Below are 18,114 nucleotides of genomic sequence, written 5' to 3' on the forward strand. Positions count from 1 at the left end.
TGTATCCACATGAAAGGGTATGACTCCTTTAATAGTGCTGCTGATACAGGCTCAAGAGGCTGTTTCATCTTGGCCAGAAATGCTCTGAATGTTCAGGAGATATGTAGAATGGAAGAATCTTAACCTGAAAAATCAATTTGGGATGGTGCAGATGTGAGATTGGTGTGTGTTTATGGTGCTAATTCTGAGACTGAAAGGCAATATGCACTAGCCAAGCTGGAGTGGGAGGATCCAACATTGTTTGCAGGTGATTGGAACTGTTACGTTGAAGAAAATCCTTCTGATATAACTGTAGAGGCAGGGAAATGGAGGACCTGGAAGAAAAGGAAGCGGGATGTTACAGATTTGGCATCCTTTGAAGGGTGTAGAAATCTTAGAGGCCCCACTTGGCCAAATAGGCATTTTGACGCCACTTTCATAGCTAGAAGATTAGACAGGATCTACTTATCTGATGAGGGATTATGGATTGCTTAGGATGTAAGTGGTCAGATTATGTATGGACATGCTATGTCCCACCATCTCTCTTTATTTGTTGTGATGAAATGCAGAAAACAGAGAAGAATGCTCCTGCCCCCCCCTCCTCCTCTTTTAAGTTCAACTTGTCCTTTTTGGAAGATAAACACTTCTGTCAGCAATTGGAGAATGTATGGTCTGTGACCAAGGAGCAATATAACAATTCCTATGAGCTATGGGAGATGGGCATGAAAGCCGTTACTGATTTAGCTAACCAAGAGGGTAGGAGCAGAGCAAGGAGAAGAAAGCCTCAGGAGAAAAATGTAGCCCATATGCATAGTTGTTTGATGAGAATTTGTGCAGAATCTGCTGATGATGTCTATATGCTACAACTACTAAGGGAGGTGGAACAAGGTCTGAAGGAGCAAGAAATGCAAAGGGCAGAAGCTACAAGAATTCAAGCACACATTTACTGGTTAAGTTTGGGAGATGCCCCAACATCTATCTTTTTCAGGGCCCTTAGAGTAAATAAGGACCTAATCTGATACAGGTATTTAAAAATAAGGAGGAAATGGTGGTTCAGGCTGAGGCTGAGATTAAGTCTCTCCAAGATTGTTGGGTCTGCTCCTGAGATGGAAGAAGATTATAAAACTAAAGTGCAACAATTCCTGGCTCCAGTGCAGGATGATATTTTTGAGGAGAAAAGATTGCTGCTGGGCAGGCCTTTTTCCAAAAATGAGGTGGAGTTTGTAGTGAACTCTTTGAGAAAAGAAAAATCACGTGGCCCTGATGGAATATAGGCAGAAGTATTACAATCAATTGGGGAAAGACTTATGTAGTCTATTGAATGCCATCAGGAGGGATGGAGAAATGCCTGCTTATTTGAACACAGGAGTGATCAAGCTCATCCCTAAAGGGGGTGACGGAATGGATGCAAAAAATTACAGGCCAATCACTAGGCTCAACTCTGCTTACAAGGTAATGGCTGAGGCTCAACTCTGCTTACAAGGTAATGGCTAAGACTCTGGCCTTGAGGATAAAATCCCTATTAGGAGATAAAAGTCATAAAAGACAGTATGGATTTGTCCATGGTAGGAGTATCCATGAAGCCATACTGAATATGATCACTGTGGTTGACTGATCTGCTTTGCAGCAGGGAGAGGAGTATGTAATGATCAATATGGACTTTGACAAAGCCTATGACATTATCCTGGAAGTGATGAGAAGCATGGGTTTTGGTGCAATGTACTACAAAATGGGTGAGACATTGTTCACTAACGCACAGGGCTCAGTACGTGTGAATGGGTACTACCCAGATCCCTTCTATCTTAGGAGGTCAGTGAGACAGGGATGCCCATTGGCTCCATTGCTTTTTGCCATAACTACAGATCCTCTGTTAAGGACCATAGACTGGCTGGTACAGAGAGGGACTCTAAAGCCTCTTGAATTACCAGAGGGGGAAGTGTCTGCTAGTCAGTTCTTTGCTGATGATAACAGCAATGTAATTCAGAGTGACAAAGAAAATGTTGATCAATTGATGAAGATCTATAAAAGCTTCTGTGAAGTTTCTGGTTCAAGGATCTCCCCTAGCAAAACTGAGTGTCTTTTCCTGATTCATAATCAAAAGCAGACTGACCTGAGTGAATTGGGACTGCAAGACATAGGACTAGGCAAAATAATCAGGTATCTGGGGTGTCCCTTAGGGTTGGGGATCACCAACCACCAAGCCTTTGAGTGGTTCTACTCTAGGTTCAAGCAGAAGGAGAATTCAAGAGCAGGTCATAAATTTAGCCTGGCAGGAAGGCTATTTGTACTTAAACATATTCTCATGTCACTGCCAGTATATATTGCCACTATAGTTAGATTTGCCAAGAGAAATTGGGAATATATCAGGCTATTTATGGAACATTGCAGATGCTAAAACATGGTGCTTTATTGCTTGGGACCAAGTTTGTGAAGAAAAAGGAGATGGTGGCTTGGGCTTGCCAGATGTGGTAAATCAGGCTAAGATGCTCCTAGGGAGATGGATTGCTAAGCTCCATTCAGATCAACCTTGGGCCATATTAATTAGAAATCTTATTTCAGAGGCCAGGGTGTTAAACCATAACTGGAATGGTGCACACTGGCTCGACAAACTGCTATCCACAGAGAAAATCAAAGTCAAGAATTCAGATTCCATCGACTTGAAAGAGATCTTAACTCAAGCTGAGTGGGTGGGTGACCCAAGAGGTGATTCTAGATTAAACCAATGCATAGGGTTAGGGGAACAACCGATGAGTGATGGAACTTTCCGTGCCAGTAGAAACTCTAAAGCTTCTGCCAAGTTGCACAGTTTGAGAATACAGAAATGGGGGGACATATGGAGTAGGGAAGAGTAGCAATGGAGAATCCCTGCAAAAGGATGGGCAGTAGGGAACAGCTGTTCATGTTGGACACTCTGAGTAGGATCTCTGAAGATAGGCCAACAGCCAAGTTTATCACCTCTGAGCAATCCATTAAGGAATGGGCTATTCAGGGTAGAAGGTTGCAGCACAAGAGAGTTAAAACCAGACCCAGAACGGACAAGTGGATAGAACACACTGTTAAAAAGTGGGCAAAGATGGGTGTGAATATGACTTTGCATTATTGCAGGAAAAGAACGGAGAAGATTTGGAGTCAGACGGAGGCAGAGTTAAGGAGGTCTTGGTAAGAACATGTAAGGTTTTAGCCTTGGAGATAAAGAAAGAACACCAACTGGCTCTGCACAACAGACTTTGCAGTTCGAGTTCCAATTTCATCGTAGGAAGACCAGGGTCACGCGACCTGGATCAATCCCAGATCTGTAGCGGAGGGTTTATCTGGTCCTGCCCCACGCAATGACGGCTGGCCCGTTGGGAGATGAGCAAGACAGGGTTGAGCAGTCTCTGTCTGATACAGAAAATGGCGTGCCCAAAGAAATGGAGATAGTCAAGTAATTGAAAAGAATGCATGCTCAAGTGGGTTCCACCACACCTCAAGCTGCATCAAAAGTGGGACCTAAAAAGGTCAACTCCCAGAAAAAGAGCAAATGAGATGCACCACTTTGAATGTCAAGGGGTTAACTGACCTTTCAAAAGTCCAACTAGTGAAACAATGGCTAAGGAAACAAGGAAGATTTGACTTTATAGCTCTAATGGAAGTCAAAGCTAGCGGGGATGAGCTTGAAAAAAGGTTGCTCAACATCTCTAAAGAGCACATCTGGATCTACACAGCCCACTGTCAGGGATCTGGAGGAGTGGTTGTGGGGATGCATGTGGACCATCAGAATGATCTGAAAGACGTGAGGATTGATACGTTTGATCAATGGGCTGCATTTGAAATGACAACCTTCTCCTTCATTGGGATTTATGCTGGAGGTCCTCAGGCGAGCAGAATCAGAACTTGGGGTACTCTGAGAAGCATCCCTGATCCTATCATTCTAATGGGAGACTTCAATATGGTAGAATAAAAAAATGATAGATTAAGAGGGCTGGGACAAGTCATTAAACGGGCAGAGCTCCTAGCTTGGCAGCGCACTGCGGATCACTTTGAGCTATGTGACGTGGGGAATAGGGGAGACCTCACGTGGCAGAACTATGCCCATGGGGAATTGACCAGGAAAGCAAGATTAGATAGAGGATACATTAGCAAAACCCTCGGTAACTCCTACATCAAATGTGAATGTAGAACTGACATCTCTACTCGCCTCTCTGATCATTACCCCGTGATATTAGTGTTGGACAACCATGACAAAAAGGTCTCTAATCAATGGTTCCACACAGATCCTGCCCTGTTCAAAATGCCTATTATCCAGGAGGAAGTCAAAAGAATTTGGACTGAATTCTTCAGCTATGGCATTACCCCGGCGAGGGCTTGGAGTCTGGCCATCAAATCTACCCAAGCTCTTTTGATCTGCATTAGGAAAGAGGTAACCAGAATCAGGAAAAACAGAAGAGATCTGCTATATCTGAAACTTAAAGAGCTGGAAACTGCAGCCAATAAGGAAGATGCGGCTATTCAAGAAGCCATTCTTGGTACTAGGGCTGAAATTAGAAGAGAAGAGGAGGTAACCCAGAAGCAGGCCCTTCTTTTCTTTAGAAATTGGTGGGCTGGGAAAGCCGACCTTCCCATTCTTGAGATGTTCAAAATGCTAAAAGTCAAACAATGTAAGGATGCAATCCTTACACTGCATGATCCTAACTATCGGGATAACGCCTCTGAGGAAGGGAAAAGATCAAGAGTCTTCCAGTACTTTAACAATATATTTAGTAAAGGGGGAGGGGTGACCAATGACCAACTCAAATGCATAGCTCTCATAGGGCAGGCCAGGAAGCCAACCATACCTGACACACTTGCTAAAGAGCTAGAAAACAATATCTCCAAGGAAGAGATTGGCAAGGCCATAGACTGCTTAAAGGTGAGGAAAAGCCCGGGGATTGATGGCATGCCCGCTGAGTTCTACAAGACGTTCAAGGATCTCCTGCTGTCTCCCTTACTGGCGGTGTGGCAAGAGGCTGTCTCTTTTAGGGCGTTGCCTCGTCAGATCAATGAAGGGTGGATAAAACTTATCCATAAGAAAGGAGAGAAGAATGACTCGAGCAATTGGAGACCGATTACCATGTTAAAACTGTGCCTACAAAATATTTGCCAAGGTCCTTGCGCTGAGACTGTCCAGTCATCTAAAGAATTGGATCAGACAGGAGCAGAAGGGATTCATCAAAGGAAGGTACATTCTGGATGCCATTATCACCTTGTGGGAGGGTATGGAGTATGCAGAAGAATCTGAGCAGGACTACATCTTCTTCAAAATTGACTTTGACAAAGCCTATGATAGGCTCGGTGGGCATTATGTTCTAGAATCCCTTAAACACATGGGTGCAGGTCAGCACTTCATCGGTGAGTACTCTTTTTGGGAATGCCACGGCTAGGGTGAATGTCAATGGTGTGCTCTCTGATGCATTCTCCCTTACCAAATCTATCAGACAAGGCTGCCCTCTAGCACCCCTCCTCTATGCTATTGCTACAGATGGTCTGAACTGGCTGATTAAAGATAGGATGGACAAAGGAGAAATGAATGGTATTTCTCTGTCCAACAATAAACAGCTATGCATCCAAATGTTTGCTGATGATACTAATGCCATGGTTGCCAATACAGAGATAAGCATTAAGTGCTTTTGGGAGTGCTTGGACATTTACTGCAAGGCTTCTGGCTCAGTCATTAACCATAAAAAAACAGGTATCAGGTCCCTTATTGACAAGCCTCCTGATTGGCTGATTCAAGCTGGCTACAAAGTCCTAGAAGAGGGAGTAATTTTGAGATTATTGGGCATTCCCATGGGATTCAAGGTCACCCTTAAGCAAATATGGATGTGGGTGCTGAACAAGGTGGAAGAGAAACTTACCAGATGGCAGAAAATGCATCTAAACTTGGGAGGTAGAAAGATGGTAATTAACCACTTCATTATCCCTTCTATCATCTACTGTCTTAGCTGCTGGAGACCGCCAGATTCTGATCTACTGCAATTCATAAGGCTATGCAGGAACTATCTATGGGGAGGGGATCCCTGGATTAGGAAAATCCCTAAAGTCAGGTGGGAATGGTGCTGTTTGGAAACAGGTAAAGGGGGCCTTAGAATCAAAGACGTGTCCAATCTGGCTAATAGAATGGCTGCCAAGTGGGTGCTGAGAAGCTTTCTCTACCCCTCTGAAGACTGGGCCTGGTTGATCACTAGAAAGCTGGAACAATTCCAGCTTAAACAATTCCCCAAGTGGAAGAAGCTCCCCCCGCTCACAATTATGGCGAGCAAATACTTGGTGAAACCGGTTGGCAGCCAATTGGTCCATTCACTTTGGTCCGCTTGGAATGCTATCAAGGTTGACCTTATCCTGTCTGAGAAGCCTAGCTACACATGGGGGCTACACGGGAGAGACTCTATCTAGTGGCCAAGCATTCCCCTCCCCCCAATTGATAATGCCCAAGCTGAAGCGGCTTTGAGAATGCACAGGAAAGGAATATGCTGTTGGTGGGATATTTGGGACGAAGACATCAATGCTTGGATGTCCAGAGCTGATCTGATCAGAGATTATAATGTCTCATATGCAAAATTAGACCTTATTGGGATAATTATCAGATTATGGCACCAATCGGACACTTGGCTGCTTTCGATTAAAGATATGCCAGTGCACAAAGCTTTCCAATGGAAGAATAAAAAAGGACTTCTCCCCAGGACGGATCCTATCCATTGCACACTAAACAAGAGATGGGAAATCCTTCTGGACGGAGTGCAATGGTATTTTCTGTTTGACAAGCTATGGAATAAGTATGTGGAACCAAAAAAAGCGTGCCTAGCTTGGTTGGTCATGTGCAAAGCTATTTGGACCTTAAAGCCTCCAGACTTAACAAAGGGGATGGGAAATGCCATAGATGCAAGGAGGTGGAGGATGACTTACACATTTTCATGCATTGCCCTATTGCAAAGAAATGCCTCGAGTCATTGGCCAAGTGCATTCAGCTATGGAATGGATACACCCTTGGCTGGAAAAACTTGTTACTTGGAGAAGGCATCGGGTGCACCTTGGAACTATGGGCTGTCCTGAGAACCGAAATGTTATGGTACTTATGGTTAAATAGACTTGATTCCATTTTTAATAGTATGCATACTAACAATTTCAGGCCGGAGAACTTGATTCATGTAGGTGAAAGATGCATACAAAGAAAGTTGAAAGACATGGACTCCAAGCTTCATCGACTGCAGGAAAAAGCTAAAGGAAAGCAAGTGGATCGGATAACACAGCAAATTCAGGAATTGTGGAAGATAAGAGAGGCCGTCATCTCCAAGGATGTGTTGCTCATCAAAGCACTCTATGCCTTTTGAAAGTCACACTCATGAAAAGAGGGAAAAGCTGGTCTCACAGCTAGAGTAACTTCTCAATTAAGTCAAAGGCAAGCTCAGGGCGTGCGGAACTGTATGTCACGTGCATAGACATTGGTCTTGTTAGAGTTCTCAACATGTTGTAACCTGTCTCTTTCTAACTTCATAATATAAGCAGCCAGTTTTTTGAAAAAAAAAAGGTTTTAGCCTTGTCTAGGAAGGGAACTAGGGCTACCATAGCTAAGCTAGTGTTGAAAAAGCTAAGGAACTCAAAGAAACAAAGAAAACCACACACCAGCACACACCATGATCCATCCCCGACCTACCAACCAAGGGTCCCACTCGATTGGAAGTCACAACCTTGGATTCCCAACGCTGGAGGCTTACCAGTGCTCGAAAAAAACCGGGGTATGGTGTAATCCCACCTGTGGTTTTTTTTATTTTACCTTTTTCTTAAAAAAATCAAAGGTTTTAATAACTCGCAAGCTGCAGGGCTTCAAAGGTTTTTTAACTTTTTAATACATAATTAGAAGGTTTTATCATTTGGGTGAAGTAAGAGAAAAAAGCATTTAATGGAAAGATTTGAAAACAAAGGGTATTAAAATAGTGTATATATATATATATAATATTTATATAAAGGCAGCTGCCAAGTTGCCACTGATATAGACTTTGGAACTTGGAACTTTAGACTCTAGATGTTAACGTTCATTTACAATTTATTATATTACCGTTTTTTAAATAAAACTTTTTGTGCGACAAATATGTGAAGCTTGGCGCTCAAATTTCAAGTAATCCGTTCAACTTTGAGCCTCCTGCCTCGGCCACGTGTGGCCCGTGGGTCGTCTTCTTTGTTCTCATTTAACTTCTGTTCCATGGCCGTAGGTGAAGTTTGTTTGTCGTACAGTAGCTACCTCCATCTTGCATTTTGGCTCGTACATTACCTCCTACACTCTACATGAGTTCTGCGGAGTGTAGGGTTTTTCTTTAGCATTGGGAGTCGGGCCTCAAGTCCTCCTCTATCCACACTATCGCCGCCCTTGCACTTTCTCATGTGCCAATGTGCCATGCGTGCACCTCGGCATCCATGCGTTGCTCCACTCGGCCGCCCGACGACGACGTTGCCCAGCTGCGTACGCTTACTGGCTACTAGCTTTGGTGCCACCACGGCCGGTGCCACTGTTCAACGGCGTTGCGGTGCTACCCGTCGGGGCCGCCCATTTGTTGCGCCTCCTTGCCAAGTTGCCACCTTCCACAGCCCAAGCCTCGTTGACGCTGCCTACTATAGTTGCAACTTGCTATCCGAAGCTGCCAGTTGCCCAATATGTGTCTGCCTTGCTCGAAGCGACGCCGTGCTCTGCGAGCTGCCCTCCTTACGCTCTAGCCAGCCACTTTTTGCGATGCTTGCTATGGGTACCAGTCTACCGTTATGTTCCCGTTGAGTGTACTCAAGCCTCTCCTCCTCCAGGCTCTATCTCGATTGTTTTTATCAAGACGAGGCAAGCCAACAGTGCGAGACAAGTCAACAAGCATTGTTGGTGACAAAATTCAGAATCAACGTTCGCATTTTTTTATCTGTGGAGGGAAACAATCTATGCTTCCCCTTGTTTGCTCAGTGCCATTCCCCTGCCCAGTGGCCCACTCGTTCAGAGGAAGTTCTGCACGTTCAGCCTTGGTCTTTGCCATGCTAGGCCTTACCCCAGCGTGGTTCAGCCCCATCTGCACAGTTAGCCTTGCAGTTTGCCATGCTGGGCCTTACCCCCAGTGCGATTCCTTGCCCTTGGGGCCGGAGCATGCACAACATGATTAATAAGCCGGTGGTGGAAGTACTACCACCCTGTCAGTCGCGAGGCTCTACTCGGCACTTGAGTCTTGACTCAGCAATGCTTGCAGCTCCATCTGAAAATACTCTCTCAGTTTTACCAATTTGCCTGCAAGCTGACAATTTTGTGGTCTAATAATTAATTCAAGTGCTTGTTTGGCAATATTTCTTTGTGGCTTGTTTTTTTGACAATGTTTTTTTTTAATGATTTGTTTGACAATATTTTTTTTATGTTTGGGTTGCTTGATTTCTAGCAGGTCTGATTCAAGTGCCAAGGTTTCAATAACCATTGGCATCCAATCTTTACACATCATCGAAATTCGCACTCCCTACATGCTACAAGTAAGTGCTCACGGCTTACTAATTGCTTAAAGTTGTCGTGGCGAGAGAGAGAGAGAGAGAGAGAGAGAGAGAGAGAGAGAAACACTTAGTTTCACACAAGGCTGTGTTTCTTTTCCAAGTAAGAAAGCTTTCAAATGGCCTCTAAACAAACAACCTTACTTGGTTTCCATGGTTTTAGTAAACAATTTGTTATTGATAAAAGAAAGGGAAAGAAAATGCGAAAATCTTTAGTAAGAAATGACATTGACATTAAAGAAACCAAATTTAGTAGGCACAAAATTATCAACAAATTTTGTGAGTTGCTTGAACCTCTACTTGAATATTTTGGATTGGAAAATGTATCATTGTTTGGAAAAGTATCATCTTTTGAGTTTGTGTATGCTATTCATTTCTTGGGAGACTTGCTTTCACACTTGACTATTCTTAGCAAAGTATTTCAAAAAACATATGTTGATGTTACTGCTATCCCATGAATAAGAGATGCACAAATATATGCTATGGAAATGGAATTTATCATGGAACCGACATTCGATATAAATGCAAGTAGGTTAGATAGTTTAGGCTATCCTATTATTCCGGACTATGGACCATCTAAAGGGTTGATTTATGCATTGAGAGCCTCTATTAGGGTTCAAAACTTTAGAAGCATTGAGCTTAGACGTAGTCAAGATGGATCAAATCTTGATCGTGTGATAACTTTTCAAAAGTCAGTCACATCTCATGTTATAGAAAACATGAAGAAAAGATTTAGTGATAACTCGATATTGAGTTGTTTGAAAATATTATCCCCTAATGTTATCCTCTTATCAAACAATTGAAAAATTTTGGAGGTGATGAACTAGAACAACTTGTAAAATTTTATGGAGAAAGTAAAATCACAAAAGGAGAACATACCATTATAAATCCTATCTCTTTGATAAGAGAGTATCAAACCTTCAAAATTCAAGCTATTACTGATTGAAAAGGATGGAACCTCAAGGACACATGGGCTTATATTAGTAATAATGAGACTTTGAGAAAGAAGTATGGAACTTCGCTCTTAAACTAACACATATAGCTTTATTACAATGTTGTAGTACTGTTGTTTGTGAACGTGGGTTTAGTATCAAAAATATCATAAAGTCCAAATTAAGAAATTCTCTCACCACTAAAAGTGTCTCTACTTTGATGAGAGTTTCAATCGAAGGTCCCCCATTGGCGGAGTTCGACTTTGATGAGGCGTGATGATGTGAAGACTACAAGGCATATCTACGGCTTTGAGGAGAACTAATGAAAGGTAAAGTATATGAAGTTTTCTACTCTTTGTAAATTTATAAGTGCAATTTCGACATTGAACTTCATGATTTTTATGAATGTTAGGTCAGTGTGTAATGAGAATCAAGGATCACGAGGATGATGCAAGAAGTTCAATTTCATGAAACTATTGAAGATGGTGGTGGCTATAATGAAAAAAGCAAATTCTTCTTTTGATATCATGCAAGGAGTTTCATTTTCATGGAAAATTTGATGATGGTTTCTATTATGAACAAAACGAATTCCTCTTCCATTGTAAAATTGATGCAAGGAGTTTCGATTATGGTTTCTATTATGCAAAGAGTTTCATTTTCATGGAAAAATTGATGATGGTTTCTATTATGAACAAAGAAAATTCCTCTTCCATTGTAAAACCTTCAAGTTGCTCTTAATGAGAAATTATTATCTTTTTTCCTCCAATCTGTCCTTTCATTGTGGCTCTAAAAATCTTCATTTTTAAAGATATTTTGTTAAATTTTTGAGAAGCTTTTTGAAGGTTTTTCAAATGTTAAATGGTTGCAAAGCCCGTTGCATACCTTTCACATTGGTAGGGAAAAAATAATTTACCACTATGTTAGTGTCAAAACCTTCTCACTTGGAAATCAAAGGTTTCTCAAATGTTCAAAAAAACATTTATTTCGAGCACTGAGTCTTACCTGTTGGGATATGTGCCTTGGTGGAATAAATTATGCACTCTTGGCGTAGTAGTCAATCAATAGCTAAATATTGTGGCACTATGACATCAACATTTTGGCTAGAAAACAACCCAATCTTTGAATTCCTTGGGTGATCTGATGTATTTTTTGGCTTTCTAATTAATTCACTGCGTATTTGGTTTTTTTTTATTTAAAAAATTGGCTAGAAAACAACCCAATCTTTGAATTCTTAGAGTTTATCACGTGAAGTCCCTATCTTTATGTGAATGGCCGGCACGATATTGCAAATCGTCCGGGGTCCGGGGTCCGGCACGATATATAAGATTCCTGTATTATGATGACATTAATTTTAAAAAAACCATGTCTTGACTCTTGAAAGGAGAAAAGTAATAGCAGTCGAGCAGTTAACACCGCGCCAAATACGAGTTGATGTGAACTCACAAGATTAGTGAGCAATTAACTAGCATAATCGCTCACATTAATTTTGAAAACCGCGTCTTAACAGGAAAAAACTAATATAGCAAGCCGCGTAGCAATTAACTGTATTACGCCAATGCATCATAATCAATATGCTAATATAAGCTGCAGGCCTCCATTAACATTACTAATATACTAGCCTATTGGGCAGGGCGCTTTTGGGCCAAGATAGTAGTAGTAGTAGTAGTTCAGCCGCGCCCACTGATCAATCCGCGCGCGCCAATTAATGAAGCAGCAGCAGAAAGTGCGCCATGAGCTTGTTGCCAACAGTATTAATGGTGCTAAATATTTGCAGCAGCAGCAGGGGTATAATCTTGATAAAGGCCCTCCAATTTGAGCACCCCGCATTCGACCGCCCGGAAGACGTTGCCAACATCACCTTCGTCACTCAAGGCTGGTACACTGATGGTCCCAACGCCTCTTACAACGATTCCGCCCTCTGGCTCACCCCTGCGTCTGGAAATGCCTCCCAAGATTACACAAATCTGGGCAGAATCGTGTACAAGGATCCCATCCTCTTCTTCTCCGACAATACCAACACTGCCTTGTCTTTCATTACATCCTTCACCTTCCAAATCACCACCACCGCTCCTGACGGAGCGTGTGGCAGCGGTATGGCTTTCTTCATCTCTGAGACCCAGCAGGCTCCCAATAACAGCAATTATGAAGGAACCTTTGGTCTGAAAAATCCATATAATCCCACTCCGGCAGAAGACGCAAACCGTTTCTTTGCGGTGGAGTTCGATTCTCGTCTACATACCATTAATCTGGATCCAAGCTACAGTCACATCGGAATCGACATCAACTCTGTCACATCTTCTAACACCACTGATACAACCAAGGGAAACCCTTTCTACCCAGATCTCTACCTCTACAGTAACTACACCTTCATAGCGTGGATAGAGTACAGCGCTTCCAGCAACCTTATCCAGGTTTGGATGACCAATATCAACACCAGTACCTCTCGCGAGCGTCCTGCCTATCCTTGCTTGCAGCTCCATTACGATCTATCAACCCTTTTCCTGCAAAGGTATGTATATGTTGGGTTCTCAGCTACAAGCGCCCCTCTATCGCGAGGCCTGGAAGGGCATGCAATTTACTCTTGGAACTTCAGTAATGAGGAGCCATTCACTAATAAAGGTCCAAACATAAACAGTAATTTCAAGCCTGGCGTTGCTCTAGCTGCCGCACTGGGCAGTGGTCTGTTTGCGTTAATGGTGCTGGGTGCAGGTGTATACATGTGGATTGTAATAAGGAGGCGGAGGCGCAACGCAACATATCGGCCAAGCAATGCCAATAACGACATACAAGATGCGTTGAGGGCCGTGCCACGCTACAGCTACAGAGATCTACACAGGGCTACCCAGGGCTTCGGTGAGAAGAACAAGGCCGGTGAAGGTGGATTCAGTAGCGTGTACAGAGGGACCCTGGCAGATGGATGTGTAGTGGCTGTGAAGAAGCTGAAGGAGAGTGTGAGAATGGAAGCTGAGTTCTGTGCAGAGATAGGCATCCTCAGCCGGATTCGGCACCGCTACTTGATGGAGCTGCAGGGATGGTGCTACGAGAACGGTGAAGCCCTGCTGGTGTACAAGTTCATGCCAAACGGCAGTTTGAATGGGTTTCTGTTTGGCAAAAAGAAAGGCACGCTGGGGAGAGAGACAAGGCTCAGGATTCTGGAAGGGGTGGCTGCTGCTCTCGAGTACCTGCATGGGGGATTGGGGGAATGCGTGCTCCACAGGGACGTGAAGGCGGCCAATGTTCTGTTGACGGAGGAACTTGAGCCGAAATTGAGCGATTTTGGGCTAGCCCGCCTGATACGACACGATGAGATGGTGAGCATGACGGCGGCGGGGACACCGGGCTTCGTGGCGCCGGAGCTGGTGTACAGGGGCAGGGCCACGGAGAAAGCGGATGTATACAGCTTTGGGGTGCTTGCACTGGAGGTGGCATGTGGGCGGCGAGCCTGCATGGACAGGTCACTGCAAGAGCAATATCTGGTCGATTGGGTTTGGCGGCTTCATGATGCAGAGCACAGCAACATCACAGACGCCCTTGACCCAAGTATCTTGGACGATGTGGTCCTTAACGCAGCTGATGATGAGCAGAAGCTGATGCAGGTGAAGCTGCAATGGAGGTGCGTTCTGCAGGTTGCTCTCTTGTGCTGCCATCCTTCCCCAGAGTCGCGCCCCAGCATGAGGCAGGTTACCCAAGCTCTTCACGATGGGGTGCTGCTGCCCCTTCCCACCACCAGTCCAGCTTACCCTTACACCCCCACCACAAATAGATCACCGAGTATACAACCGCAAGACCATCATTATCATCGGCAACACCACCGTCAGTCTGTGCGTGCAGTCGATCCCGTAATTAAAATAGCCGGCTCAACTAGCTCTGCTTCGACGTCGTCGACCACATCATCTGGCCTTCGTACTAGTACATCACTCGGCCTGTCCACCGAAAGTAGCATGACACAGCCTCCTCCCGATTCTGAACCTGTGTCTCCTCGTTAATTCTGTATACAGTCATTAACGCCATTGTACATTTGTTCATTTTCCACATCATAATTATGACTACATTACCGTTGCATTTTACGGTCCATTTAAGGTAATTTCAATTTGGTCCACAAGTTGTTATAACCACTTAGGGCCTGTTCACACGTCTACATCTGAGCGACCTATAAGAGGGTAGTTCAAGCCACTCGGAGTTAGAGCCCAGCCAGTCAAATGTTTGGTGCCATTTCCTTAACAAACAATTAATTCTAACTTCACACGTAATGTAATTAAGACCTTTCAAATTTCAAGAGAACTCTCTCCTCCCCACTCGGTTTCTCCACCCGTGGACCTGATTCCTTGCCCACAAGCGATTCTTTGCCCACTGTACTGCTCCCCGCAAGCCAACGCTAGCCACCATCATGCCTTCCTCTTCTCCAATTCGCCCCTTTCCCTTCTCATTGTTGGGACTACTAGTTGCTCTTTACTCATATATTCAACATAAAAGAGCCTACAATTTGCCAAGCTGGATTTCCACACACCGAGCCAAGCGACATCGGTCAGCCCTCATGGTGTCCTCGTGTTGATGTCACAAGCATCTACTTCTCTTATGTTGCCATAGCTTCTTGTTTTCTCAAATGCTCAAAGCGTTCAACATCATACCACATTATGTATCACAGTTCTATGTGAAGCCGCGAGCCCTCGATTGGTGGAACCACTATGTCACAGCAACTCGGGGAGACAACATGCGGTTCAAGGAGGTGTTCCGTCTACCTTTACACTTGCTTCAACACTCGGGGGGGTGGGAGGGTTACTCATAAATATGTAAGCGTAGCACGTGGGTTCAATAGAAGGAGTTTTTAAATTATCGTTTTTACACATTTTTTACATACAAAAGGGTACCACTTAAAAGGGTATTTACAGATTGAATAGACAAAGGGTGTGTTTTATTTATGAAAAATTTAGAGATAAGAGGTTTTTAAATCATTAGGGGAAGGTTGAGGTCTATGGGGGCCCTTTAAGCTGCCATATTATGTTTTTAAGTACTTTTGCTTAACGACTCTAAGCAAACTTTGACTAGGCTTGACAAGGGGATCTTTATGCAATCATTATTTGAATTTCTATTTTTTCAAATATATATTTGCTTGAGCTAATATGGGGGTAACCTTTTGGTTTTCCCAAATTCAAAATGACTGAAAAGCCTTCCCTCCTCTCTTCCCTCCACTCTTAGGACCCCCCACTTTCTCTCTCTACATTCTCTCTAAGACGCCCTCGTCTCACTACCACTCTCTTTCTCTTCCTCTTTCTCACATTTGGGTGTGCCATGGCTCTGCATCTCTGATTAGTAAGCTTCCATAACCTCTGCACTTCCAAATGCAGATATCTCACACTCTCTCATCCTCCATGCCTCATCTTTTTATCATTTTCTGCTCTCTCTCTCTCTTTCTCTCTCTCTCTCTCTCTCATGTCTTTCCTACATTGAGGTGCAAAAAATCCCTCTGTCAACCTCCATAGCTTCAGAGCTTACCACTTTCCATTCTTGCATTGTTTACCATACATATCCCCTAGTTCCGTCTATAATCTACATCTCTCTCTCTCTCTCTCTACTGTATTATGCTGCAAAACCTCAATCTACCATCTTCTATGCCTCTTGCCATCTTCCTTGTCCTTTCTCCTATTACCTAATCAGAAGATCTATGATCTTCTAATATTTTTTACAGCAAAACTTCATTGCACTCTCCTCAGAATACGCTATCCTCACTCTTGCATTGTGTTCTACAAGAAGCTCTTTTCAGCATTGCCTAACCCTAAAGAAAATGCCACTTGAAGATATATCTAACAGAGCACCAAAGTTCAGGTTACATGTAGATTTGGCTCTGCTGAGTATGCTACCATCCGCAGCACAAAAACAAGTGGTGTGACCAATGTGCCATTGGGTACTCTTCGATCACAAGGCCGAAAATGTATTGACCTCTGGACGAATGGATTCATATATCCTATTGACCCGCTCACCAATGCTCCACCTCATTTTGTTAATAGCACTACATTTCTTAGTTATGTAGGTGATGGAGCTAATGGTCTATTTGACAATTGTAGGAGGCTTTCTTTTGTTGCAGCTCAGGAATCGCATTCAAGAGTGCATTTTGGAGGTTTATGGCATGAGTTGCAGCAGCAACACAAGAAGGACATTGATAGGCTTGAAGAAGTGGTGAACAACTTGAAAACTCGGAATCAGGAGCTCCAGAAGAACAACTTGGTGCTTAAGCAGGCCTTTGATATTGAACGGGACAAGATGAATGCAGCCAAACAGGATGCACGAAACAAGCAACGACACCTTGCAAGCCTGAAGAAGCTTCCAGTAGGCTTTCGACAACGGAAAAAAAAGCGTCAGTTCCTAGAAACCTTGGCAACCCTAAGTGGAGCAAGAAAACGATGTGTACGAGCAACAAGGTAACTTCTATTCTTGCCATTGTTTTGCAGGCCATTCTATTTTGTAAAACATATTGATGTTATTTTGTATTTATGTTCCATGTAGAGATATTGCTGGGGATATGATGGGATATGAAGGTGGTGCTGAGAAATGTAGAGCAGGCATATTGAAACATGTTGTTAAGTTATCAGACATATCAAAGCTGCTAGAAGATCCCACATGCAAAATATCTAAGCAAATCTGAAACAAAATTTTTGGAGAGCTGCAAAATATGGTAAGTCCCATATTGATTATGGATGCATGTGATAGTGCTGGTGTCAGTAGGAAGGGATATGAAGCCATTTACAGGGTGTTTACACTAGTAGGTCATCGTGCTAAAGGACTTCTTTAACCCATGCTACACTACAAGACACTGCTGCCATACACGCGTTCCATACACGCGATAAGTTACGGGCGCGTGTATGGTCGTGCATGTATTTGAATAGTATCGGGTGCATGTATATTGGCATCTAAATTCGCGTGTATTGAACTTTAAGTAACACATCTACCAACGTGTGTATAAGCGCGTGTATATACACGCATCAATACACGCATGAATACACGTATCAATACACGCTTTATTTAGAAAAACTAAATTCTTTTACAAAATTAAAAACTATTTTCTTTAAACCATCTCATAGTACATTACAGTATATATCATTACACAATCCCACTACATGCATTTACAACAATGGAATATATTCAAAAATAAATCATGAGATAATTAAAAGACAACCTATACAATAGAAATGTCATCAATTTAGAACGATACAGTGATGGATTGGTTAGGGTTCGATCTCATCTTCAATAAGATCCATCCTTGCCAAACGATCAACATCAATACCCATTTGATCAATTTGTAAGGCTACGATTAAATTTATTCCACTATCGATATTCTGTCCATTGATAATGGTATCGATGTCCTGATCATCCTCATCAACATCACCATCATCCTCAATGGTAGGGTCATTCTCATGATCATGAGAAATGGCACGCTCATCCTCATTATCATGATTATCTCTTATTTCTTGATTATCGATCACAACATCTTCATTGGCATGTTCGACATCATCTTCATTGCGGCTTGTTACATCCTCCATATGCTCCATATCAGTGAATGTATTATACATCACTTTGGAACGTGGTGCAATAGTGATGACATACCACCATTTAATTTCATGCACCATTGGTAGATAGATAACCTACTCAAATACACATACTGCAGTAATTAATTAGCATATCAAAAGTC

At 43.1% G+C, this 18,114-nt stretch overlaps 1 protein-coding gene and 1 long non-coding RNA gene across 2 annotated transcripts; both read left to right on the top strand.

Moving 5' to 3' along the window:
* The first annotated feature begins 202 nt into the window (after window positions 1–202).
* Window positions 203–11,103, top strand: LOC147629885 (uncharacterized). The gene is made up of 3 exons (XR_015267718.1): window positions 203–247; window positions 9,399–10,759; window positions 10,843–11,103. It is a non-coding gene; the product is annotated as an uncharacterized LOC147629885 (long non-coding RNA).
* A 939-nt stretch (window positions 11,104–12,042) lies between these two features.
* Window positions 12,043–14,491, top strand: LOC147629886 (putative L-type lectin-domain containing receptor kinase S.7). The gene has a single exon (XM_086811399.1). The coding sequence runs from the start codon at window positions 12,161–12,163 to the stop codon at window positions 14,414–14,416; it is 2,256 nt and encodes a 751-aa protein (XP_086667525.1). The 5' UTR covers window positions 12,043–12,160; the 3' UTR covers window positions 14,417–14,491.
* Window positions 14,492–18,114: the final 3,623 nt, after the last annotated feature.

This window comes from Cibotium barometz, chromosome 17 (genome assembly GCF_041138505.1).
Source record: "Cibotium barometz isolate CiBa-2024 chromosome 17, ASM4113850v1, whole genome shotgun sequence".
Lineage (NCBI taxonomy): Eukaryota > Viridiplantae > Streptophyta > Polypodiopsida > Cyatheales > Cibotiaceae > Cibotium > Cibotium barometz.